Source organism: Falco biarmicus, chromosome 7 (genome assembly GCF_023638135.1).
Source record: "Falco biarmicus isolate bFalBia1 chromosome 7, bFalBia1.pri, whole genome shotgun sequence".
NCBI lineage: Eukaryota > Metazoa > Chordata > Aves > Falconiformes > Falconidae > Falco > Falco biarmicus.
Window position 1 is genome coordinate 41,678,687 of NC_079294.1, and position 27,292 is coordinate 41,705,978.

A 27,292-nucleotide genomic window follows, 5' to 3' on the forward strand; every position below is an offset into this window, starting at 1 on the left:
ACTGAACACAGCATCGACTTTGAGTCATCTGCGGTGAAATGTTGTCCCTGGAGAATGGCAAGAACCTATAGTTGTACGCTGAGAAGGGCCGTCTCCAGCCCTGTGAAAGCCACAGTAGGAAAAAGAATTGTGTGAGTTGACAGGTTTACGAATGCAATTGGCGTGCCCAGGGTGCCCGAATACCACACAGCAGCCAGTTCATGGCATGGCTGTTCAGTCTAGCTGAATGTGGTCAGATGCCGTGTGCAAGGTAGAGGTCCTGGGAACCAGAACAAAAGGTGCAGAAGCATTTGAACTTCTGTGTACAGTAAGGTGGACTGCACAGAAGTGAGTTAAGCCCATAAGAGCCAAGACCAAGTTTGGAACAAGATAGAGAACAGAGTGCTGAAAACCAGAAGGGTGACCAGTGGGTTTATTAGTTACGTGAAAATGCTGTTGTGTTTTAATTTTCTGTTTCCAAAAATGATGCTGTCTTGTGTGCCAGGCTGTCCTTTGAACAGCGCTGGAGATTTTGAGGAAAGCTTGGCAGTTCCTGCCAGAACTCTCGAGTCTCGGCTGAAAACAAGTGAGTGACTTGTTGCAGCAAACATCCAGACTATCTCCTGAATCCTAAACTGGGCTTCAGCAGACAGTGCTGGAGAGGACAGTACCAAACAGGCGCTGTGATCCATTGGTTTGAAGAAAGGACACTGGGCTTTTCTGTGAAGAGAGTACTCTTTAAATCTTCCCGTGCTGGCACTCTCCTGGAAGAACTGTATTTTGGCATGTTAGATGGACCTGAGCTGTCTTCTGAGAGATTAGAGGAATGGGGCTTTTTGGCTGGAGCTTAAAGATAAGTGTGGTCAGGTAATTACTTATGTCAGAAAGTTGTAGAGGAAAATTTTGGACGCAAGTAGAACTGATGGTGTGATTTAGCCAGTGTTGCTTTGCGGTTAATTTCCCAGGTAATTGTGTGTAACAAATCACATATATGTGACCGTCCTTAAGAGTTTTGTAGGTGCTGTTGATCCCATACTTTATTTCTGCCATTCCTGAAGAAAGCACATCTTTTAAATTTGTTTTGGCACCCAAAAATCAAATTAAGTTACTGTGGAGGAAAAATAAGTCTATATTTAGTCAGATCGTTACTAAACATTTGAAATAATCTACCCCACAGGGAAGGGGGTGTATGTGACAACCTTGTATCTCTTGTCCTGACACATGTAGCCACTCTGTTTTCGAGAACAACAGGAATAAGTTGATTTTGTTGGTTTCTGTCAGATCATTTGTTTTCTTTCTGTTTTACTACTGGGATATCCTCATAGCACTTTTCATAATTGAATAAAGAAATTGGATTTATTGTTGTCAAGAGCAGAAGAAAGAGCAGTTGGTTTCAGATACTTAAGTCTTTGGAAAAGCCTCACTTGCACAGGAATTTTAGGCTAAAGAATGGAATTATGCATTTTAGTTTGACATTCTTCATGTTTATTTAAAAAAGCTGTGGAAGGCATGGAGGGTAAAGGTTAAGATAATATTAACTGAGCCCTCCAAATCTATCAGTTTTAATTCTTCTTTTCCTGAGTGTCACTGTAGTCAAAGTAGTTAATGAGAATCAGAAAGCCATATTAGCATTGCTGACATGGATTTGTCAATAGTGAATTGGGAGGGTGAATACTGGAGAAAAAAACCTAAACCAAACAACTTAGCTTTTGGCTCAGGCCATGTTGCTTAAGCTATTTACATTACTATTGTTCTGTAAGAAATTCTGTTAAATGAAATCTTTCCAGAACTTGAATTCTGTTGTGAGTTTAACAGTAAAATAGTTTCCTAAGACTACTTATATTGAAAAATTCAAGGAATTTATAGTTCTGTTTTAACATTCACTTGAAAGCATTGGGATAATTACACACTCGGATGCTGGTGTATCAAAAAGGGTCTTTGTTAACCACTCCATCATGCTGCATACAATCAAAGTGATGTTGAGGGTGTGTTTTAGCAGTGTCATGCCCTGGCATCCCATGGTGCTCATTTGTTGGTTTTTGTCTCAGCTGGCTGTGTGCTCCTTAGTCCAGGCTGGGGAGGGAGACCTGGTGGTGAAAAGAATTAAATATAGGTATTATTACTGCAAATTGACTTAATGCAGTGTTGTGATGTAGTGCACAAATACTGCTATTTCTGTAACCTGAGGTGCTGTGTTCTGGTAGTGTGGTAATAGCAGACCTGAGTAAGTTCCTAAGCAGAGAGAAATTAAAAAAGCAAAAAGATTGGCAACATCATCTAGTCCAGCCACTTCTAGTACAGAAACATGCTTTGTCTGGACAAGTTTTACTGACCCCAATCTCTGGCTTCTGTCTCTTGCCTGGGGATGTTTTTGTGGCATAGCTGTTCCTCCTCTTTCCCCTACTAGTGCATTTTTGGTGTCAGTCTCCTTTCTCCACCTCCTTGGCACTTGAGAGATTTCAGAGAAGCCTGTCAGTTGTTATTTCTTTTTGCTGCCAAGAGAAGGAGATGAAGGAAGGCAGTGTCATTTTGGAGATGGGGAAGGGGAGAGATGACAGGATGGGAAGAAGTGTGAACACTGCACCTTGAGCTGATACTTCTGGACGTTGTGTTCTAAAATAACCTCTTTTTGCTGGCAGGCAAATACCTAGCATTTGCCAAGAGTCTCTCCCCAAATCCCTTTGTGAAAGGTGCACTGAAACACTGTAATTTTGATGCTCTTAATATTTGTGACTCTTCCTAAAAGACATTGATTTTGTTTAAAATAAGCCCCTTGTCACTGCAGGGGCAGCTCTTTTCTGTATGTAATCCATGGCTTTTTTTCCTTAATGCCATGTTGTATCACAGCCTAAAACAAAAATTGGCTACTGCTTCTGTTTCTTATTTTTTAACTGAGATATGTCTCAAACAGTGTGTCTAGGATAGTAAACAGTATATCACCCAGTCAGTTTTATTTGTAATGTAAAGATGTTGTTGACCCTCCCTCCCAGTTTAATCCTGTATTTTTCTCATCTAAAACCATATAGTACATGAATGGAAAATCAGTTGCTCACAAATCCATTGCTGTGCAGTCTTTTACATAAACAAAGTCGTAAGGATAAGCAAATGCCTTTCTTCTAATTAGCAGTGTGTTTTGTGGTTCCATGCATTCCAAAATGTAATAGACAGCTACGGTGCCTAAAATAATCCCAGAGAAAAAGCTCTTATGCCACGAAGATAGGGGTGGGAGAGAGAGGAGGCAGGAAAATCTGTTGTCTGTGTTCTTGGAAGCCTTTTCTATCTCCATTTGGATGCTGTCAGCTTCTTTTACACAAACATTACGACATCCAAGGGGAATTAGAAATACTTACCCATGACCACAACGTCAGATCTTGGGTTTGTCAGGAGAAAGCAATGCAAAAGGCAGGATCTTGGACCTGCTGCTTTCATTTTGGTTTTAGCATGCTGATAAATGCCTCCTAATGCTGGAAAGAGGTAAGGCTGGCTGTCTAGGTGGAATACAGGAAATATGAAAATCTTACCTCATAGATGTGAAATGGTCTTTGAATCTGTAAAAATGCTGTGTAAGCCCTAAGTAACAGTTATTGTCTTTTGTGATCTCTCTAAAGTTACACAACAGCTTCCCTCTTATACCAGTCACTTAATGAAATGACTAGGGACCACTCAGGGCAGAGACACAAAACCGAGATGCTACTGGCCAGATGGCTTTTAACTGAGACAATATTGGCCAAATTGAGCCTTTTAACTTCAATAAGATTTTTTTGTAAATGCACCTTATCCCAATATCAGTGGAAATAGGAAAGGCAACACTTTTCACCAGTAAGTTTTCATATGTTTCCATCCCAGCCTTTTTGCACAGATCTGTCATACCCAGGGTTGTGAACACACTGTAACCTGTTCAGGGCTAAACAACTTGGAAGCCCGTGAGCTCAGGAGCCTGCACGGCCACGCTGCTGTACTTGCATTGCAAGGGGTTGGCAGTGTCTATACAGCCTGTTCGTGTCCAAAACATCTACAGAGCTGATGTGATTGCAGAGCTTGACCAGGCTTCGGGCCCTTTCGGGTGGGAATGCGTGTCATAACTTACACTTCCATGTAACCCTTTCCCAAATCAAGGCAGATGAAAATCCAGTTTATAGGAAAAAGCCTTTACCTAAAGACCAGACAGCTATAGGGCAGGAACATCAGCCAGTTGTGGTTCCCTCACTGCCCGCCACCCCCCACCCCCCCCCCCCCCCCCCCCCCCGCTTTGCTAAGTGGAATGTAATCCATGTTGCCAAAGCCCATCAGCTAAAGATGTGATTTTGGGAAATAAAACCAAACGAGCTGTGTCATAAAGCTGCACAGCCTCCTCGAGGTACGGATCTGCTGGCTGGACACAAACCAGTGCAGTCGTTGTGCCGTGCAAAAGTACGTAGTGGTTCCTAATGCTTGCACCTTGGCCCAGGGTGTAAGTGAGAAAGATGTAGGAGAGAGCCAGTGCTTTGAAACTGATCTTGATGAACAAGAAATGAGCTGCCAATATTTAATGGTGAGAATAATTAACTATTGGAACAACTTATCTAAGGGATGTGCCTGGACCTTTATGATTTGAAATCTTTAAGTCTAGGTTGGATGTCTTTCAAAAGAAGGTGCTTTGGCTGAACTGCGAGTGTTTGGGCTTTGTACAGGAAAGCAAAATATCCTGACCTGTGCTGGACATGAGGTCAAACCAGCTAAAGGACGGACAGTTTCTCTGTGCTGCTCTTCTGATGATGATCTACTGCTGCTCTCCAGGCCACCACAGTGTGTTGTTTTTGCAATACCACACCTCACAGAAAGGTCCTGCCATGGTTCCACTGGCTTCCCCATGATCCATAGGCTGGTGCCCACCATACAGCTGATGTGCTGACCAGCCAGCCTCCCAGTCATTCATAGGCAGCTCCTTTACAGTTACTGGTTGATCATCTGAGAGTAAATGACCATTGCGGTCCCTTCTGACCTCTGGCACCTTAGGAATTCCAAAAAGAGAGAAAAACTAATGAAACGTTTTCATCCTGTCCTTCCAGGAGTTCCCGGGGATGGCATCTGTAGCAGCGTAAAGGGTGATGGGTAAAGAGGCTTGTGATGAGCCTGGTCCATTTGTCAGTAGCCTTCATGTGTCTCTTGGCCAGTGTTGGGAGAAGTCACTCTCGTTAAAAAAAGTGTTAGGAATGCATCAGTGGCAACTCCACTAACAGCGAGCAGCTGTTCTGGTGATGCCCTCCAGAGATGTGGCTTCTGCAATCTGAGCTGCTCCCTTTTTCCACACACAAGTAATTTCCAAAAATATTTATCATGGTTTTGATCTTTGCCTGAAACTGAATTTTCTTTTCTATGACTGGAACAAAATTGCTCTGGATTTGGAAAGACTGGCACTTTTTTGCTCACTAGATGAGGGTGTCCACATGTAAATTGTTGGTATTTCTTTCTTTTCGGTTTGGTTAAAGACAAAGATACTGTTAAATTAAAATCCAAAAGTATTTAAACATTAATTTCTTAAGGTGGGTGTAACATGCCCACATAAATGTACTTACAAAGTATAGTATTTTCATGAACTTGAATAGATTGTAAATTGACAACTTCTAGCAATACAAAAAGACCCTGCGTTTGTTCTAAAATACTGTGAAGTTGCATTAAAGCTGAATTTTTAACCTTTGTTTTCTTACCTTTTTTTTTTTAATGTGTGGTTGCCTGCTTTTAATGTTGCAGCAGTAGTTTGTGGCACAGAAATAACAGTATGGTAACCATGAAAGTTGGAGTGACTCACGGTTGACTTCAGAACTTTTTTCACCACGTTTTGCTTTCAGGAGACTATCACCTGGTGATAGCAGCAGCCCCTCCAGGCTCCCAGGCAGTGAACTATCTGTTGTTACCACGCATACAGAGCCCTTTCAATGGAAAACTTGAGCTGCTGCTATTTCCATAGAGATCGGCCTAGATCCATGATACTTCTCAAGGACTTACCTCTTCAATTTTCTTAGCTATTTTCTGCAGCTCTCTAAACAAAAATATCTATGCTCCAAATTCAGAAAGGTCACTGTCTTCAACCACAAATTTAATTAACAGCTTTCCCCTTCTACTGACTTTTTTTTTTTTTCCCCCCTCTTTAGTTAATTTTAACCTGATGTCCCACATTAGGAGCCTTTAGTTTCCACTTGAGGGAGTAGATGCTTATATGAGTGGCCCCAGGGAAGTGAGCTCAGTAAGTGATCACCAGTGGGAGCCAGGGTTATACATGGCATTACACCGTGGAAAGCTTCCGATCTCCTGTTGCAGACAAAATGTCTACAAAAACAATACTACTACTTTCCTAAATTCCTGCGTTTTGCAGATGTGAAGCTCAGTTTCGGCAGGGGAAGCCAGGCTGTTTCGGGGGAGCTCATAGTGCTGTGTCTTTTTGCTGCTGCTGCTAATTTTTGTGAGCACCATAGAATACAGGAGAAAATTGAAACTGTGTGAAAGATCAACAAATCAGTGTAGAATGTCACGCAGCAACATCTGTTAACTTTGGCTCTATCTCATATCCTCCTGACCCCTCCTTCCTAGCCACAAGTCTCCTGTTTTGTGAGGGCTCGGAATGATAGGAGCTTGGAGGGGTGGGGGAAATGTCTAGCTGTTTCTCAGTGGTCTAAAGGGCTTGCAAAAGTACCATCTGGAATGAAAGGTTTATGTTTGTGTGTTTCTATATTTTTAGTTATGAAACAAATGGGAATTTGCTGAATGAATTAATTGTATTGTGCTGTAAAAGTCTTATTTTGAGAGCTATTATGTATGGGAGCTTACAAAGCCTGCAGAGAGAAATGAAAGCGGTTTCCCTTTCTCATTAGGGCTTTCAGGAAATCGTTGATTACGGAATCAAATAGGGTTGCTCAGAGACTTTTGTTTGATATTACTTCTGATAAATGAAATTTTTACCTAATAATAATAGTGACACTGAAAGCAGCTGTACTCTCTGATAGTAACCTTGTTTCAATAGAACTTCCCCCTTTCCTCTTACCTCCTCCAAAGTTACAGCTAATGAAACATGACTTGCAAGCTGTAGATCCCAGTAAAAAAATTAAATCATGAAGGAGTGGGTGATACAGTAGACAGTATGTTCTTAATGGGATGGTCTTTGTCTGGGCCAGGTTAATGGTATAAGCTTGTTCTTGAATTGCATTTTAAAACTGTCAAAACAAAACCTTGACCTGGTATGTGAATTTTTTTTTTTTAAACAGGGTCAGCATATTTCACTAGCTCCTGTTCAGAAGCTAGAGGAAACTTTGTATGAGTATCAGCCTCTGCAAGTGGAGACATATGGACCACAGGTTCCAGAACTTGAAATGCTGGGCAGGCTGGGGTAAGTAACACTGCAAGTTTTAATTCCTATTTCATGGCATTATAGCTGGGACTGTTACCATCTTCGGTTTGCTAGCACGTAGGGGTCTTTTTTTTTTTTTTTTTTTTTTTTTTATTAAGGATCTTAACGAAATACTAGACTTCCTGCCCAACCAACATTTTGTTTGGGTGGATAAGCTGAAAATTTTGGTCCTCTAGCCTTTATAGACCTATTGAGAGCTGGACTGGATTGCATTAGTGTTTTTAAGGTTGTCCTTGGCAGTCATAGTGAAGTAGCTGTTCATTTTCAGTTGCACGGTATTAAAAAATAAATAAATAAAAATCTGGGGCTTAATTTACCCAGCTGTAAGCCAGTAAAAATATTAAAGTTGGGCTGAGTGCCATGGAAAAGGGTAGATTTACTTGTCGACTGTTGTCTGCAGTCAAACTGCATTTGTGAGAAATGAAGCACAGATCTTAACTTTGTCAAAAAATATAATGCTGGGCTGGTCCAGCAGCTTGGTGGCATTGTGGTGTGCAGTCATGTTTGGAAGGGAGTATGGAGCCTGCTGTGCCTGGTTAATGGAGGCTGGGAAGTCCAAAAGTGATGTGTCTGCTCTCTAGAGACGTGTTTGTAGCTGAAACGCCACCTGAAAATGTGTAGCTACTGGGATAGTGAGTGTCACCCAACTTGTCATGGCCTAACTTTCAAAGACAACAGCACTTACAGTACCTGGAGAACTATGTGGCAGAACAAATGTGCAAGGCAAGAAAGAGTTTAAAAAATAACAGTTTGTGTTTGACTGTGCAATATGGGAAAACTGAAGCCACAAAGTACTGAATGATGTTGAGACAATTTAGTATGCAGTTTCAGAGAGCACCGAAATCCAAACAGGAATCTCATCTAATTCGCTGGCACAAGAGATGTACCTCATCCAGAAAATGACAGAGGTAGGTAGATTTTTAAGCAATCTCATGGTGCTTCAGAAAATTTAAGGCTGTCTGGAGCTGAGGTTGTCTCCGTTTTTATTATTTGTGTCCTTCTGATGCCTATGACTTCTATTATCTGATACCAAACTTCTGAGACCAAATATTAATTAGCAGTTTAAACTTGGGCAGAGTCAGATTTTAGCCTTCACCACCTGTTTGGATGGAGCGCAGCTGTGAGGGACCTCCAATGTGAGGCGAGCTTTGAGACCCTCTGAGCCCTAAGCCTCATCACAAGTTGAAATGTTTGGGGGGGGTGTGTGTGTGACTTGTGCAGGGAGGATTCCCAGTCCTTGTCCCTTTGTCTGCCCTTGTAAAGTGAGTGCTGGTGTCCAGATCTGGAAGGAGCCCTGTTCAATCCGTGTCTGTGCCATGGGATTGCCTGTGACACCAGTTTAAAGGCAACCCAACACCTTGAGGCAGGGGGGAATAAAAAAAGTCCATTAAATATTGCATTGCAGCATCTGTGTGTGAATGTATTTGGGCAGGGTTTGCAAACAGTGCTCACAGATGGGTCTGTTCTTGGAGACGTTTTGACACACGTGTCATTTTACTCCTCTGCGCATGAACAGCCAGGGTTGTTCGGCTTGGCCGTGGAGGCGATGAAAGAGTTAAGAGCGGCAGGGGTGCTGGGTGCCTGTGTTAGTAAGGGGAGGTGCATAGGTGGGTACCCACCAGAAGAGTTCTTCTGAGGCTGTTTACAATTCCAAAACAAATACATTGATGCTTTGGGTTCCCAGCCGGTACAACTCTAACCCTATTCCGTGGGGTGCCTGAAATACCTTAAACCATGTGAGGCTGCTGGTTTATAGATTTGTGTTGCTGTGTTTATATGAACTCGCGCGCATTTCCTGTTGATGATGAATGCTTAACTAATGTGCCTCCGTCCCTGCTTGGGGGTTTTTCAGGCAGCTGCATACAGCTGCCTGGGTGAGGCAGAAGAGCTGGGCGCAAGGTTATCCACTCCTGCTAAAGATTTTTAGTTTCCACTTCATTTGCACTCATATAAGGACAGGTTAAATCTAAATTTATTTGATTTCCCCCCCCCCCCCTTGTTTCTCCCTCTTTTCACGTTCTTGTTAATAATTTTGCAGTCTGGCTATTTATTGCTGCTAAATAGTTCCCTTAAATGTGCCGGCTGTTATCTGAGTTGCTGGAGCCAGAATTATTGCAAAGATATTGCCAACCTGGAGTTAATTCACTTCTGGTAGAATAATTTATTGACCTTTTTTTTTAAAGATAACATTTTATTGTCTTTGAAACGCTCAGTAGAATGGGCTTTTTGAATATTCATGTCTTAACCTCGTACCTTCTGCAGGACTCGCTTCAGGTTTCAGCATCAGTGTTGCTTTTATTAGTAAACTGCTGTAATGAAGGAGAGAGCTAGCAAGGAGGCTTTTAGTAAGAAGAGCAAGAAAAAGGACGAATCCTTAAGGGATCATTTAGAACATTTGTTAGGGATCTTATATAATTAAAGAAAAATGCTTTTTAAGATGACTTGTATTATTTTCTCGTTAGGCTTACAAAAAACTTTGCATACAGTCCAATAAACTTGATTTGGCATCCTCTCACTGCTCTTCTGTGTGGATTTTGCATGTTTTGTGAAAAAACGAAATTTATGTTCAAACTGGTCTTAGAAATTTGTTTTCAGTTTCTCTTGGGGTTGTACATTTTCTGTGTACTGCAGAAAAGCATTAACATCCTTATTGATGCATTTATTTGCTATTGTGTTGGAAGTCTGAGAATAATGAAGAAATAGATTCCCCGCACCCCAGCCCCAACAGAAATGATTGGTATAATTTCCTTTTTTTAAATGGAGGAATATTTTCTGGAAGTAATGAAATATAGGCGATAATCCTGAATTACACGGCTTTCTGGGAGCAACATGTATGACACTTAAGTTGTAGACAGTATTTAACCTCATGGCAGGGGGGAGTGAAGCTTTCTCGGAGCCAGCCTCTCTCAGAAATTGCCTTGACTATATGTCTGTGGGGTTACTGCAAGAAAGTCTCAATGGCTGATGGTCCCATGAATACATACTTGAGTGTGCCAGGTTGGTGATGGTTTGATCTAGGTGGTAAAGCTGGAGAACCAGCTCATGCCTGACTCAGCAGTCAAGTGGAAATGTGACTTGAAGAAAGGGAGAAGACATATGAGCATCTCCCATCTGTAGGGTACCACCCCTGGAGACAAGTGGAGTTTTGAATGACTGTAACATACCCATCTTGGAGGCAGGCTCCACAGCTGCCTGTCCTTCCATGACAACTAATGGTCACTACTCTAAATTACTGAAGTGTTCAGTGACACGCATTGGGAAAATGTTGGTTTCTGGGTAGAGTTGAAGGCAACCTGCTAATGGGAGTCATGTTAGAGAGCACAGTCTTATCAGTGGCCTACTGGCACTTCTGCCATCACCAGAAATGGCTAGGCTGGTGTAGTTTGGCAAAAATGGGGAGTGTCATCTTTTGGTTCAAACTCATCCAAATCTGTTGAACTGCAAAAGTCATTGCAAGGCTGTGGGACTTTGCTTGGCTTTTGGGGAGCAGAGGTGTGTGGTTGTAAGAGAGAGCATGACTGCCTGGATGCTCAGGCACTCGCTGCCATTACTTCAAGGTTTTCTTCGAGGGGTAAAAAAAAGCCTGTCTTCCCCACCCTGCCTTTTTTTTGGTGTTGTTTCTTCTAATATTTTAGTTGAGCTTACTGAATTTGTGTGGTTGGAGGTCTGGATTTTTCTTAGTGCGAAACAAAAGAGATGAAAAATACAACAAACTCTGACATACCAAGTAGCGAGAGACCAAAACAGGATGGGGATGGGAATTGGTTTGTTGTTTTAAAAATGTATGTTTGTTATGTAGGTTCGATTAAAGAAAACCCACAAACAAACACAAAACCAAAAAATCCTGTGAGGATCAAAATTCTGTTTGTTTGAGGTCCTGAAAAATGTAAAGACATTCTTGGCATTAAATGTAAGTATGAATGGCTAGCAGGAGTGGCCACACAGTGTTTTCACACCAAGTATTTACAGCTGTGGAGTACACAAGCTACTTAAACTGACTATAAATCAAAAATCTGCTTAGGCAATTAACATTTCGGGTAAAGGTGCGTGAACTTCATGTCTCAGTTTAGAAGCAGTCTTTTGCAATCCCAAGTGGATCTTACTCTTAACATGGCACCAGTCCTATTCTCACCATTCCTGCAAAACAGAGGTAATTTACAAGTAAGATTAAAAATTCGTTTGCGCTCCACTTAAATTCTCTGCATTAATAGAGAATTTTTGTGCAGACCTTGTAATCAAGTCAAGCCTGAGCTGCTTAAAATAATATTTTGTTTGCCTGCTTAACTTTATCTGGAGAGATACATCCCAAATACAGGATTTTTTTTTTAATGTATTTTGATGAATATATTTATATATGAATATGTGAAAAAAATCAGGTTTGCTCCAAAAATCTTTGCTTTTCTTTAGGGAATAATGTGACTTCTCTATCAACTTGTTTTCACGTATAACCACATTGTTAGGAGCACTCCAGTTAATTACTGTTTTGTTTAAAAATGATGCAAAAAAATGAAGTTCAGTGGTGAACACTAATGAGGATAGGTAATACACTCTGATAATTTAAATCTAAGCAAAATGCCATTGTAAGTGTTGAGGGTAAGTACTGGAGCAAAATCAGAGTGCTGTGGAAGTCTGTATATACAACAAATGTAGTTTAGCCCACTGTGCTATTTATAACGAACAACGGGATTGATACATTCCTTTTTTTCCTAGCGTAGGAGGGCTCAGTCATTTTAAATTTTGAATTAAGATGAGGAGGTTTGATTTCATATCTTAGAGCTTTGTTAGCATTAAATTTTTAACCTTCATTTCAAGTGGAAAGTTTCTGCATATTTCTTTGTTGTACAGTGTTGTAGTGTAATTTGAAACACATGTAGAGTTCTGGCACTTAATGCAGAAGTGACTCGTGTAACTTCTTTGCTGTCAATCATAGGGATTTTATTTTTTAAGTGAGGCAATAGTAAGGATGCTCTCCAAATTATTCTTAAACTATAGTTGAATCTGGTCTTTGGCTGGATTAGTTTTTGCTAAAACCCTGTCAGTGTCTGTGTTGGGTTCAAGACAGTGAAATAACTGAGAATTGATTTTGAATGGGTGACAGGACTGCTGGGCTTTAAAAGTTGTAGCAGGTGATTTTTCACATCTGCTTTCTTTGTCATTGGGGTATGTGGATATTTCTTGAATCTTGGAAAAGGAGAAAAGCCACAAATGAAGGGCTTATTTGATCTGCTCTGGCCCGTTGATTTTGAACACTGAATTCATTCTCCTCCTTTGAATAGAATATAGTTTCTCAATAAGCTCAGTAGTCAGAGTCAAAAGATTGAGTAAGAGCACTGAAAGCTTGTCTTGCTTTGGAGGGCATGTAGAGGGCTGCACTCCTTGCTGGAATTCTCTTGCCTACCAAGGCATATGGTCTGAATTTCCCAGTGTCTCCTGTTGCAGGGGCTGATCCTCAGTAGAAAGATTTGTCGGCTGCAATGCATTTTGAATCGGGTGCCTAATGAATGAGAATTGGCAGGTAAAAAGTGCTTATTGATTTAAAGTCACAGCTACATTTGCATACAGCCTTTTGAAGTGAAGTATTTTTTGCTCATTTTATCATGAATGATTGAATAAAAACCTGCGAATGACAGTAGAGGTACTGTGTGGGTACACTTTCTTTGGAATGGTGTGAAATGGCCAAGTGTGCTGTCTTTTTCAAGAGCGGATAGAACAAGGAAACAGAACTGTGTGTAAACCACCTTAATTTGATTTGATGTAGAAACTGTGTTGTATTGTTTTAGTGTACTACAGAAATTCTATAGGTTTTGTCGTAGGGTTTGGAAGGACACAAATTTAATATAGGGGAGGTAGATTAGCACCAATTTTTTCCAGCTGAATGGAAATCAAGGAAAGCAGTACAGCCTTTAGTGAGTCTGAAATCTTACTGTTTAAGAAATCAGCTTTCTGGCAGAAATGTCTATGAACATTTCAAACGACACCCTGTAGTATATGGTGTTTTGCATGGAGCTCTTCTGTCAAGGTCATTAGCAATTGAATATATTAGAAGTGGACTGCTTATGAAATGGAGAGTTTTGCTTCCTGCCCGCCCACCTGTGGGTATAGTGTGGGTTCTGTAACTGTAAAAGGTCTCAGGAGGGTTATAAAAGCAGAGAATATGGAAAATATATAAAGAAACAAAGAAGGAAGCCTGCATACACCATGAAGTTTCTTACATGTGAAGCTGGCTGTAGTTGTATACGTACCACTAAATTAACCTCAAATGCTGGCCATGACAGCAGAATGTCCATAGTAATTGTTTTTGTTGGCATTTGGATTCAGAATTAACTCATCGATCTAACATGAGTCTCTGTACTCAGAATACTGGTCTGGAAATGTTTTTTTACTTTTTCATGCAATCATGGAAAAAATATGTTTCTGCTCGAAGCAGTTGTCAAACAAGCTTCTTTCATCGACAATCAGACACAGGGCAGCTGAGTAAGGCTGTTTAGTCTAGAATAAATACTCAAGAGATTACAAGGTCGCTGTAGGAAATGTAATTATACCATTTATTCCAGAATAGTCTTTTTGTAGTGTGGGCTTGCAGAATACTAAATCATGCGTTTATTAAAATACATATAATATGAAGAAAAAATAATTTGGAGCCTTAACATAAGGAATGGAGAATTGTCTTGCAAACTGCACAAGAGGATTAACCAGTAAATATTTACAACTGCTTCAGAAAATCAGGATGATAATATTGGCTTTATTATTGGAAATTGGTAGGAAGCAAACCCTGAATTGTCTCTGCAGGTGCAGGGGCAATGCTGCTAAGTAGGCAGCTAAAACAGTGTCAGGCAAAGCTGCTGTTGTATTGTAACGTGGTGGGAGGCATCCAGCAACTGTGCGGTCCAAATGCCCTATTTTCTGCACCCTGTCTCACCCAATCAAAGCCTTGTTACTACCAGCCACTTAAAAGTATCTGATCATCTGTGGTAGATCTTATCTGTTACTGAAAGCCCTACTTTTCTTTCGTCCTTCCCTTCATCTCCTGCATTGATAGCGCTGTTTATGTGTGGTTCTCCTGTGACTTTTTATGTCCACAGACTTTATTCCTTATTTGTTCTCCATCAGCTTAGAAAAACACATTTTGCCAGAAGTTAAATTTCAGATCTTCTGTTGCTTCTTTGAATTTATGTGGTAAGTTTGAGGTCAGTAGTTTTGTGCTCAGTATTTTCTTTTTCTGTACTTTTTTCCTTCCTTGCTTGTCCTGCACTCCATCATATTGCCTGTTTTGAGTCTTTCTCTGACTCCGCAGCCAGATGTATAATTGCACTGAGAATTATGTAGTTGCCACAAGAAAAACAATACGTTTTGCATGTGCAGGAGGGATTTTTCAAGCTTACCTCTCACTTCAGTGACAGAAGGGCCTCAGTGTCCTCAGGTTTTGTAGTTCTTTTCCAGGACAGAGCCCCCAGATGCTTTCTTTAAGCCCAGTGTTACACTACAGAGGCAGGAACACCTTAGCGATGATGGTCATAAAGAATATGGGAACTCATTGAGGACCATTGCTGAGAGGAAGAGCTCCTCCTTTTGATCAATATCTGAGCATCACTCGTGCTCTGTAAAGAATGAGAGAGGTCATGACAAGGAGTTGCTCTGGGGCAGTCCAGGCAAACACTGTGATTGTTTCCTGAAGGGTCTGTTTAGGTGCACTGATCTCTTACATTAATTATTTATTTTCAGTTGTAGTTCAAGTAGAAAGCTGAGGAGCGTCCTTTAAGAATCCCTTGTAATAAAAATGCAAGAAGGAAGTCCGAAAAGAGGAGACCCTTTGCTGTTGTTTTAGGAAGGGGGAGTTATGTATAACAAAAATACTTGGACTGAGTGGGACAGCCAGCAAAATAGACCCCTAAAGAGGAAAATAAAGCCATAAATTGTGCATCTCCTTGACTCTGACACTGATAAACATAGTTGTAAAGCAACCTTCCAAATAAAAATTGTTTGTTCAGGTGAATTGCAGGCTTCCTGAAATGGCAGAGGGAAGCATGGGGGTCTCTTGCTTGAAGCTTTACGCAGCTTTTCAAGCTGCTGCTCCTGATCTTTTCATGCACTTCAGGTAGCTTTGTTGCACTTTTATTCTTGATGACTAGTAGTTCTCACAGTGAACAGGAGTCAACAATGTTTAAAGCTTCTCTGAAGAGTGCTAAGTGCTAGGAGTGAGATTTCTTCTTGGAGGAACGTGCCATTTGCCAAAGTCAGTAATTCAATTCATAAGTTTGATTGTATGTAACTGATCTTACACCTGATATGATGGATGGCAAGATTTTGAAGGGTTGAGTTGGTAGTATCTGTTTTCTTATTTTAATAGTGACCCTCATGTCCCCCAGATTATATCATACTGGAGGAAGTTTTTGGAGAAGTGGAACTGGAGAGCTTTTCTTAGAGTTAATGGTATCTGATCATGTGTTCTCGTCTTTATTTTTCCTAGTTGTCTTTGAAAGGAAAATAAAATACCCAGATCTTAATGGACTCTGATTCTTACAGGTGTGTAGCTCCTTCCACTCCAGCAGTTCACTGATTGCAGTCACGTTTCGTGCAGCAGCAGAGATTTTAGGGGTAACTAAGAACCTAGCCGCTGCATGAAAAGGAGTGGTTAGATATGGAGGGAGGACCCTAAAAGTACCTTGATTAACAAAAAAACTGCCTGGTAAGCTTATGACTTATTAGCCACCAGAGAAGCTGCATGGAGTGAGACACTTCATAGATGTCCTAACTGCTAGAGAAAAGCTTTAGTCAGAGCTTGTAAGCACCCACAAGGCCAAGCTGTGGGAAGCCAGACTGCATTAGTTCTCGTGTCACGGCAGTACTTAAAAAGAAAAGAGAAGAAAACTGAAGCTTTTTGGATCTTTGAAATCAGAAGATGTCCAAGGATGGGTAAAAGATTATTAGCTCAGGTGTCTTCTGTAGTTAGTCATGTATGTATGTTGGGTCAAACGGGCAAAAGAGGAACCCAAGCCTTTTACAAACAAGCAAGCAAAATGCAAAACAAAAACCAACCAAACAAAAAAACCCCCGCAGCACAACTGTTCTTAAAACTTTCTGTGTTCCATACCACTTCTATTCATCGTGAACACTGGTAACATGGGGTGCTCTTAATTCAAAGTCTCTTAAATGCCAGTATTTGCAGGATGGGGTTATAATCAATGAATTCTCTAAATGCTAGTCATTTATAAGCATCCACTGCTTTCATTTCAAATTACCCTCTGTATCAAATGATTGAGATGTTACCCAGTTGCTCAATACCTGCAATAGTGTCGCTGGCTGTGCTGAAGCTGGCTTGTGGTGCTGTCTGCACAGTGCTTTGCCTTAGCCAGTACAGCCCACTGCAAGGCCAGTAAAGCTGTCCATTGACACGTGCAGAGCGTGCAGCAGCACCTGCTTGGGCTGAGAAAGGGAGGACTGATCCCTGAACGGACACTGGTCTTGTAAAGAGTGGTGGAACAGCTACAGAGGTGATTTATTAATTCAGCATTTTTTTAAATACACCCTTTTTTCCTTCCTTGGGTAAGGGATATAATATGTTTCCTATCATGCTCTGTAGCTTTGATTTTTTTTTTTTTTTTAATTATTTTATATTTTTTTTAGTGGGATGGCTTACAGGGCTTGAGAAAAGCACCCGCAATTAAGTTGGTTGGCTGGAGATTATATACACACATTTAGGAACTGATTTTCATGGCTTTGGTTTTAAAGCCTTGCTAATAGTTGGTTGAAAACTGTTTTAGGTAAACAAACCATGTAGTGCCAGGCTTCCAGAAAGAATTGAGCTGTTCACTCCTCTCTCTTCCATATTGAGGCATTGGACTTAGGCCACATTTCTAATAACAAAATAGGGGTTTGAACATAATCGGACTTCACAGATGAACTATTGCTCAGGCTTGAAGGTAACGCCACCATATTTTTGTTTCTCTACCTAACTGGTATTAAATGTAAAAAACATAAATCCTTTTCAGTGGGAGAGGAGAAGGGGAGATGGTTTTCATTTGGCATAATTTCCTGTGAGACGTAGTTCTAAACAAGGCCCATATTTACACAAGACAATACAGTTTTACATGTACTAGTGTATCCAGCACATTTTAAAATTGTTTAGCCAGCCCTGGGTATTAAATACCTTCACAATAAATGTGTTTAATAAAAGTAGATGAAGTTTGAAATAATTTTTGAATAATTTTACAGTAGAAACACCAGCTAAATCAACCCCATTGCAGTAATAAATGTCACAAAAACAATTAATTATACTTGCTTGCCACTGCAAAATCAATTGTGTAACTGTTCTTCTAAAACTGACTTTTACATTACTAAATCCTAAACACTACACTTCTGTAACTTGTCAGAATCAGGTTTTGGTTAATAGATATTTTCAGTGATGTAATGGGAAATTCTGGCATGGAGTCAGAATATAATGGACTGTGATTAATGTTTTAATAAGCACTTTTCTTCTACTTATGATGCAGCAGTGAAATGGTTTCCTGCTTAGATTGATAGAACAGCAGGTGTGCATACATACTTTTTTTCTTTCAGTAAGAATAAAGTTTTCAATTCTTTTGCTTGAAAACATTTAATGTTTTTCCTTGAGTCAAACGCTGCTGATTTGGGGGTTTCAGTTTGTTTGGTTTAAATGCAGCAATTGCTGATATTTGTCATTTGGAAGTGGGGGATGCCATGGAAACCTTTTCAGTACTTCAAATGCTTTCTGTAAGAGGAAACTCATTAGTTTAAAAAATAGTTTTGATATATTGATGTTTTCTTCAGTGAAATGATTTGTTTAAAAATACTGTTAGAGTAACTCAAAAGTGTGTGAGAACAAAGTACAGTGTTGAAAATATTAGATGGTTAGATTTATTATTTAAGTTGATGTAATACACTTGCTACATACTTGGTTACTTTTGTACTGGAAGTGGTTGTGTTTTTCTATATTTAAAATATTTCTACACCCCCACCCCCAAAAAATTTCAGTTATGGCTTTTAACATCAATCCAGATTTGTTGCAGGGATAGTTTTATTGCTTAGGGATCCAGTCATCTGCTGTCCTGATGTAGAGGTGGTGTTTCTTCTAAGATGCTGCTTAGTGAGCATATTTTCTGTGCTCTTAACATCCTACTTATACCAGGTGGTGGCTGTGCACTTGGTCTTCACTGCTCTGCAGAGGAACATATATAATAAGTATATTTATAAAATACTTTTTTTAAAAAAAAAACAAACCACAGAGCATGAGGACTACCTTCTGACACAAAGTAGTCTCACTTCTTTCCTTCTCTGTCCTTGTAGGCTGGATGGTAGCAATCAATATACCTGTGATGGAGAGAGGAGAAAGAGGGTGAACGCTGTAGAAAGAGGACGTCCCGTGTTTGGGTATTGTTGGCATTAGTCCACTAGACAAGACTCTAGGCACCTCTGGTCTCTTACTTCAAAAAGTTTGATGAGCCTTTCTGGCTTTGGTTCTGGCTCTAATGCAGGTGCTCTTCTCTCTTCTGGAGTCTGTTGACATTGATATTCAAGATTACAGGTAGTTTCTTCATCTCTTTGTTCTTTCCCCTAAACCTGGGAATCTTACTGATTCCTCTATTCTCAGGGGCATCAACCCATGCTTTAATTTTTCCATCACCTTTGGAAAAAATGCAGATATCGGCATACTCATGTTTTTAGTATTTATTGAGAATTTCACAGCCAGCCTCTGTATCTTGATTTTATGCAAACTCGCTGTACTGGGGTAGCATCTGCCTTGCTTAGAGAAGTTTATTTGTGTATTTCCTTTATTTGCTACTGCTGCATTTGTCTAGTTCTCCCTTAAAAAGATGCAGAAAGTGAGTTCTGGCTGCTATCTTTATTTCTTGACTCTCTTCCAGAATTCATGAGGAAATGCTCATATATAAAGCCAAAAAAAATCTACACCTCTTCTCCCCTTCCTGTCATTAGAAGGTTCCCTCTCTCCTCCTCTTTTCACATTTAGGCTCTGATGGATTGGGCAGACTTCTTGCTCTGTGGTCATTGATTCTGTTAATTGTCAAGAAGTATTCCAGAAAGGAGAGAAGAGGAGATCTGCACTCTGAGGCCATCTCAAAACTTGGAAGCATAAAGGCTCTGCTGTTCCAGACTCTCTCAGCACACAGTTAATTTTGGAATGAATAGTCCTGCAGATACAGAGTCTGCAAACAATCTGAAATATGGAAAGAAAATTTTGCCTTTAATTTTGCCTTTCTTCCTCCCCCTTATTTCATGATGTAGGTGGATCTTGCTTTTTTTTCCTCACCAGAAGGGAAGCAAGCATTGCTGGGAAGGTGTGAGTACGATAGGGGAGTTCGTTTTCAAGACTCTCCTGGGAATGAGCAGTACTCTGCCTTGAGCAGTCCAGGCAGTAGGACCCCTCTTCTTGATCTTTTGGCTTTTGTCTGAGAGCAGTCACCAAAGTGATATTTTTGTGAAACTTCTCTGTTGTTCTTGCTCATCCAGAAACAATCTGTAGACTTTTTAGGTCTGCTGTATTTGCTCAATTTATCCAGGCCTTGAATGTGCTTGGAAAAACATGAACAGGCAGAAGAACAGATAAAACTGGTGTTGTCCAGTTCTACAAACACCTGAACAATCGATAGTGCCCTAACGGTTGGTACTGACCCTGGAGATGAAAGCAGTGAGTTCTCGCAGGTAATGCCTGCCTTCTCCAAAGAGCTGTAGGAAGTTCACGTGTTCCTTGACCTGTGTTTAGCTCTAGTGTGAACGTACTACTCTGAAAAATTCTTATTGAACTTACTTTGGTGCTGAGGGTGGCAGGCTTAAAAATAAATAAAAGCTGAATGTAGGTCCAGTTCTGCTCCTGGCCCTGGCAGAGGGGATTTGCAGTGGTTTCTGTGGGAACAGGATTAGGCGTACAGAAGCGCCTTTAACGTTCTTACCCTTGGGCAGTTACGTGTGGACACAACTTTCCTTTGCAACACAGTGTGTGAACTGTGTGTGCTCACAGGCACTTCCATAACTGAGGAGTGTGCTCCACATTGCTCAGGGATGTTTGTAAATGAAGCAAAGGAATGTGGCTACCTATATGAGAGCTGTGGCAGACAAGCGGTGTGCTAGTGCTGCAGGCTGTTTGTCGGGCCAAATTAGTAGGTACTTGGCTTTACTGGGAATGGTTAGCTGCTGGTTGACTTTCCTGTATTTCAAAACAAATGCAGAAAAACTGTCTGGAGCTATCTGCTAAGATCAGCGGCCCATATGTACTACAGGAGCAGGTTTTACAGCTTGTCTGCCCTGGGAATTAAAGATAGGAAAAAAAAGTCTTTTCCTTTAATGCTATTTTTATCCCCTTAGAAAAATACTTTCTGAATAGGACCAGCAAGTGTATGAGATTTCAATAGTCGTGTATGGGTCCATTTCATACCTTCACCCTGTATGTGCACACCTCTTGTTTCCGTGGGAGTAGTGGAGCAGAAAAGGAGTTTAATGTCTTAGCATCTACCCAGCAGCCCTGCTGAGGGATGACATGTAGGTGCAGCAGGGACTCTATAATCTAGAAGACCTCCAGACAGGGGGCTGCTTTCACCACCTCACTGCTGCTTTTCAGTGAGCATGGGAAACCTAGTAAGGTAAAATTTCTGAAATCTATGGTAGTTATACATCTGAGCTCCTTATGAGCCTGTGCTTCTAATTTCTTCCTCTTCCTCCCCCCATCCCGTTGGTACTTTCATTCCTTATCTGCAAAAATGGGAATATCTATTTTGAAGTATCAGCATTAGGCTCTGGGAAGTACTTGCTACTTAGAGTAGAGGGGACCACATAAGCTGGAATGGCTGGGTGGAGGTGATAATAGAGGCTACTGGTGTTTTCAAAGAATAGTGTGTACTCTATTTTGGGCTGCTTTGAAAGATGGTTATTTGCAACAAATCCCAGTGTTTTTGTTGACTCATGACTAATTTTGGTTTTATTCAGCATTTTTTTGCCCTTCTGAGGGCTTCAACAGCTGAAACAGCATCATCTTGCCACACAGCAGTTTCAGCTGAGCCTGGTGTTTGAAATGGCAACACTGCTAAATGTTTGTGACTTGTTTTTAGAACTGCATTTCAGCTGCCAGGTTTCTTAAGAAAGCAAAAACAATATGAAAAGCAAGAAATACCAATAAAGGAGAAGCTTTAGAATACTTCCGATGTAAAAGATAATAATAATTATCAAACTAAAAAAAGGTTCAGAAGGCATGCTAAATTTAGCAAAATTTCTTGAAGTAACAGGAAGGCAACATCTAAATAAGCATGTGTGCTCCTTGATTCTCTTCACCTTCTTTCCTTCCTCTTTTCTCCATCCCACACATAAACTCATAGATTAAATTTTCTTTTAATGAGCTGTTCCCAAAAATTTTGCTTTTCCTCTGGTAAAAGGTTTGGGTGCTCCCAGAAGAATAGCTGCCACATGGTAGGGATAAATGTAGGGGGGAGTGAGAGCTCCCCAAAATTCTCTACTTCCTTGCAAAGTGGTAAAGAAACTGCAGTGGTGTCATTAATTCTTCCAAGTACAGGGCAGGACTTAGGGCATCAAGAATATTTGCTTTGAGGGTGTCCTCTGTGCACCCAGCAAAAGCAGTAATTTCTACTGGAATGGATATTATTGATGCATGTGTTTGTGTGTATGCACATATCATTACATAAAATTTTACATTTACAGTGTAATAACTCTTTTTTATTGCTGTCATATTATTGCATGTTTCTGTAAGCATGTCAATGCGTCGATTGTTTTAGCAACTACAGCTGAAGATAGGTGTTTTGCCCCAGAAGAGAGAAGCTAATGCTCAGAGAACTTTTTGCAGAAAAACAGGTTGAATACTGAATAGACAAAGGTAACGTTTTCTAGAGCAACTAATTGAATGAAGAGTCTGTCTTCCTACTTCTAATGAACTGTAGGCTCTGAATTGATTAAAAACGTGTACTAGCTTAGGATAATCAGACTAGACAAGGAAAGGTGTTGGAAACATGGTGTTAGTGTAAAAGGATGTATTGGTGCATGGGGCAGTGTGTGCTGCTTGGAAGGGTGCTTGCACAGCCACAGAGGAAGAGGCCAGCCATGCGGAGAGATGGATGGATCAGATCTAATCCTGTAGCAGATTCCTTTATAGTCTTTGTTAAATCAGGTAGACTAAAATCCTCAAAGGGGATTTGGTTAAGCACCAAAATACCTTTGGAGTTTGGCTTCAGTGCATTTGTAAATCCTTCTCTCCCCGCGCCCCACTCTCTTACCCTGCTTGATATTTCTTGGTGTATGTATCCACCTCCTTAGCTACAGAAGTAACCAGAGCTCAGGTTTTGTAAGTTGGCCACCATTACCTTTATGATGTTTCCACAATTAATTGATTTGTGTAGTGCCATGTCTTGTGTGACCTGTGTTCTTTGCTCCTAGCTGCATGACCTTTGCTATTAAGCTGTCTCTAGTTGGAAGAAGTCCGTATCAGTAAGTGCTACAGATTAGCCTGAATAATTTATTTATTTTCCCAGCCCCCTCAGATTTTTTGACAGCTTCACATTTTACAAGGAATGACTTTTATATTTGCTTTCAAATCATAGATGGAAGTTGTTGAATATCACTGGGATAAAATGAGATCCCTGTAGGGAAAATACCTTGTTGGATGATGTATCCCCATTTACACTTATTTCTTGAGATCTATCAGTGTAAATCATGCTTAAATATTTTTTTGTTGTTGTAGCACCCATGAAACCAATTTGAATGTGGTACTTTAAGAAACAAAAATTACTGCTTGTTTTTCTTATAAACCTAAAGGTAGGTGAGCTTGAGGTGTGTCACTGAGTGATGTGTAAGTTCTTGGGGTGAAGAAATTTGAGACCAGTGTTGGTTAAACAAATCCATAGGTCAGTGTAGAATATATACAGTGGCAGTGCATTAAACGGACAGAGCATATAGTGGGAGCTTTTGTAGTCTAGTGGGATTAAGAGGTAGTCATTCTGATGCAAAAAGATAACTAACTCAGGAATAAGACCCATAGCGTTCCTGTGGAAATCTTAGTGAATAGATTTTTTCCCTTGAAAAAATGGAATGTACTTTTTATGTAAAAAAGTGAGGAATTTGCTTTGATGCAGCTTTAACCCTCTGTAAAGAGTTACAGAAAAATAGTGTAGAGCTGCACTCGTGCTAAGGTGCATGTGGGGTTTGAGATGCTTCTCAAATGTTTGAGATGGCTTCTAGGGCAGCTTGGACTTGTGTGTGCTCCAGTGCATGTTGGAATACCACAGAAGTGGTCTGGGAAGAGCCAGCTCTGCTTCTCCTGTGGTTTTTGCTCTTCAGTGTCTTCAGCTGATAGAACCTTTGTAGTAGTACAAGTAGTTCTCAGTCATGAAGGGCATCACATTAGCCCATAGTATATATATGTGCCAAAATGTTATTGAAGTCTTTGAAAACCTCCGTAGCACTTGTGTGGCAGATCATACTTCTATGTAGATGCTTTAAATTCAGCTTACTAGAGTGCTTGTCCTGCTGATGGGAGAGATCAATATGGGCCTTTGCTCTCTTCCCTTAAGTCACATCAGCAGCCTGTCAGATGTGATGCACTGCGCTTGACCAGCTCAATAGAAATTATTAGCTTTATTTGGTTAGTAAAGAAATTTTATTTGATCAAACCCTGTTTCTCACCAGAATGTCGGAGTGCTTTGGAGTAGACTATAGCTCTTTACTTCAGCATAGGTCCATGCCCAAATTAAAGTGACTGGTTTTCTTCTGTGATGTATTTTTCCATGCTGCTGAGGGACTTAAAAACTGAGGGGTGTAGGTGCACAGGGACCCTGACGTTGTTACCCAGTTACACATCCAGTGAGTACTCCCAGTTCCTGACTGCCATCCGAGAGAGCTGGAGTACTGGTCCAGTTGCTTTTAATGGTTGATTACGAGGAAATGCATTTTGATAGGAAGGTTTTTTCAACACTTGCATTATCCACCATGCTGCTCTGTATTCACTTATGTTTTAACTGAAGAACTGCATTAATCACATTGTATACGTTACCTTTCTCTCTGCTGCATTTAATTAGGAGGTTTATACATTGATGTGCAACAAACATTAAATTTGGGCTAATGGGAAATGGCTTTGGACTTGAGTTATAGTAACCATAAAATGTGGTGAGATCTGGCACTTGATTTAATGATGCCAAAGAGTGGCATGGCACGTAATCTAATGACACCACATTGTATGGTGTTGCGTAACGCACTAATATTTTATGTAGTCTTAAAAAAGAAAAAAGCTTGGTTATAACATTCAGTGCACGTTTGTGCACAAACATGCATATACCTGTTTATGGCTGTGGCTCACACTGGGTTTGAAATTTCTTGTTATAGAAAGCAGGTTTTATATCTTAATAATATGAGAAATTAAGCAGTTCAAGAGCATAAAGCAGGAAAATGACCTTTAATTTTCTACAGATGTTTGATGATTGAAGACTAAAAGAGTTTCATAATGAAATGGCAAATTGCATGAAAGAAGTTAAACTTCAGTACAAAGATACGCTGTGTCTTAATATTCCAGGGGAGTCTTATCAAGTACTAATATAATAATCTCTCACCTCTTGTCTTGCAGCTTTTTGACTTGATGTAGCCATGGAACTTCCCTTTAAAGCACAGTAATTTCTCTAAAACCTGTTTGATCTGTCAAATAGGTGCAGAAGCTTGTGTCACACATGAAGAAGATGGCAAATTCAGCTCTGGCAGATGATACAAATACAGTGAAGTTAATTGACTTCGCCAAGGGAGAAAAATTCTTCCTCCCAATTATGTCAAATGCCAGTCAACTTTTCAGAGGTGGGGAGGGAAACGTGCCTAAAGGACAATACTGATACAGTGCTTTTCTAGTAGGTGCTTTCTGTGCTTAATTTTTATTTTTACTTTTTCTATTTAAGCTTTCAGGGATAAAATAATAAAATCAATTAGCTCAGTTGTATCTATGTTGGGATTCTCAGACCCCACAAATCCGTTGTCCTTCTGTGGTCTTTCAGGATTTTCTGCCTGTTTTTGTAAAGATAAAACTTTCAGAAGATTCTGTGAAGCAATGAAGTCTTGGACTACTTACTTTTCTGCCACTTTTAGCTGTTCTGCTTCTTTGACTTCATATTGGTATAATTTAAACCCTGTCAAAGTCACAGGTTTCTATCACATTCCAAGTTTTTAGTATTTGGAAGGCAAAGGAGAGGATTGGGCTCTGTACTTTGTTTGTTAATCCCTGGTCAGGACTATAACCTGTCTCATATATGAAGCGCTGCAGTTTCGTGTTCTAGCACCACATGATTCTTTTACAAAAATTTCCTGTCAGTGGAGAAGGAGCCAAGCGGGGCTGTCATGGTAGGGGTTCTTGTTTTGAGGAATCAAACTCACGTTTTCTCCACTCTGACACCTTTCGCTCCCTCAGCTTAGTTTTTGTTTTTAGTTTGTGGGTTTTTCCACTGCAACTCACGGTAAGTATTATTGCCAAGAAAGTATAAATAAAATAAATAATAAAAAGGGATTGATGTAGGCAATTTTTAATTCTGTCCCCTTCTGAGATTGTGATGCATGACAGAGCAGAGTGGCGGACAGTTTGTGTGTGCAGACGTTTACACAAACACTTAGCATGTCCAACAGGATTATCTGTACTGCGGTTAAAAGGGACTATGTCTCTGATATATCGAAGTTCATCCGTAGTGAGGCTGGGTACCCAGCCTGCATTCCCTCTCCCTGGTAGGTACGACAGGTAGCCACGTGTTGTAGCAGAACAAAGATAAAACTGTCCCAGGAGTTAGTTTTTCACAGGCTCGGAAGACCTGCCTGGCTGGCAAGCCTTAGGTTTTCTGCCCACTGGATGGGTTTCTTTCTCACTGGATGAGCCCTTTAAGTCATCAAGGCTGAGGATGGTTGCCATTAATTAAGGCTGCAAGCTAATATTTTTGGGGGAAAAAAGAACAAAAGAAATCACAACACTGTCTTCAGGTTATTTTCACAGTGAAGGTAGAATCTGTTCCCATTGTCCTTTTCTTTTGTAGCACAACTCTACTATATATAGCCGGTCTTTTTGTGTCTTACTGTTCAGTGACCCTTATGTTTTTTTCAAGAGTATGTTGGTAAATCTGATAGTGTTTATATTTTGTATGGTTAGAATTTTTGTTATTTATTGCTGCATTTTTCACTTTACAAAAGTGCCTAGGAACATATTGTGCAAGTCCATCATATTAGACACTGTACAGTGATTTAGATATGTGTTGAGGAACAGTCCATGCCCCAAACTGCCTAAAAGTAGAGGATGCCATCTTTAAAAGAAAAAAAAATATTTAAAATGAAAACATGCAACAGTAACAAACTAGCTCCTTTCTTGTTTCCCTTGCACTTGACTCTCTTCTTGCTAAATGTGGCAATACTATCAAAACTTTTCATTCTTATGGCTTCTGCCTGTCAGTGTAACTGTTCCAGACCTTTCAGTGGCAAAGAACTTGATTCCATTTGTGGATTCCAACTTTTTACTCATCCTTGCATCTGGTTTTGTTGCCTTACAACTCAGATATTTTCAGATTGACACAATATTGATCACAGTTGCATTTAGTTAAATTTGAGGTTAGTTTACACGAGTCAATGATGAAATTTCATGTGACACTCTTTTGGACATCAGGCATTCATTATGTTTAGAAGTTGGGGAACTTTATTCAGCCACTAAATGTACTAAAAGGCCTTTATTAAAACAAGACCTTAGTATGCATAATTTAGATTTGAATCATGGTAAGTTTGTTTTTTCACATTTCTTGGAATGTTCTTTCAGTTTAGCTAAACAACATTCTATTTAGGGCATAATTTTAAGAATAATTTTTGTAATTCTGGCAGCAAATGCTGTAACATTATAATTATGCCATAAGCATTCAATGTTTTTCCATCATAAACTGGCTATAATCCCAGTTCTGG

General features: G+C 40.2%; 1 protein-coding gene across 4 annotated transcripts in view; it reads left to right on the plus strand.

The window, feature by feature from the left end:
• Positions 1-27,292, plus strand: part of MNAT1 (MNAT1 component of CDK activating kinase) — a 124,621-nt gene that overhangs the window by 79,846 nt on the left and 17,483 nt on the right. For 2 of the 4 annotated variants that reach the window (XM_056346974.1, XM_056346972.1), the window contains exon 7: positions 7,218-7,339. The exons of 1 other annotated variant lie outside the window; for it this stretch is intronic. In XM_056346974.1, coding sequence (XP_056202949.1) covers positions 7,218-7,339 — 122 coding nt within the window. Of the gene's footprint in view, positions 1-7,217; positions 7,340-14,442; positions 14,537-27,292 lie in introns of all 4 variants that reach the window. One more of the 4 variants, XM_056346973.1, reaches the window with a different exon arrangement.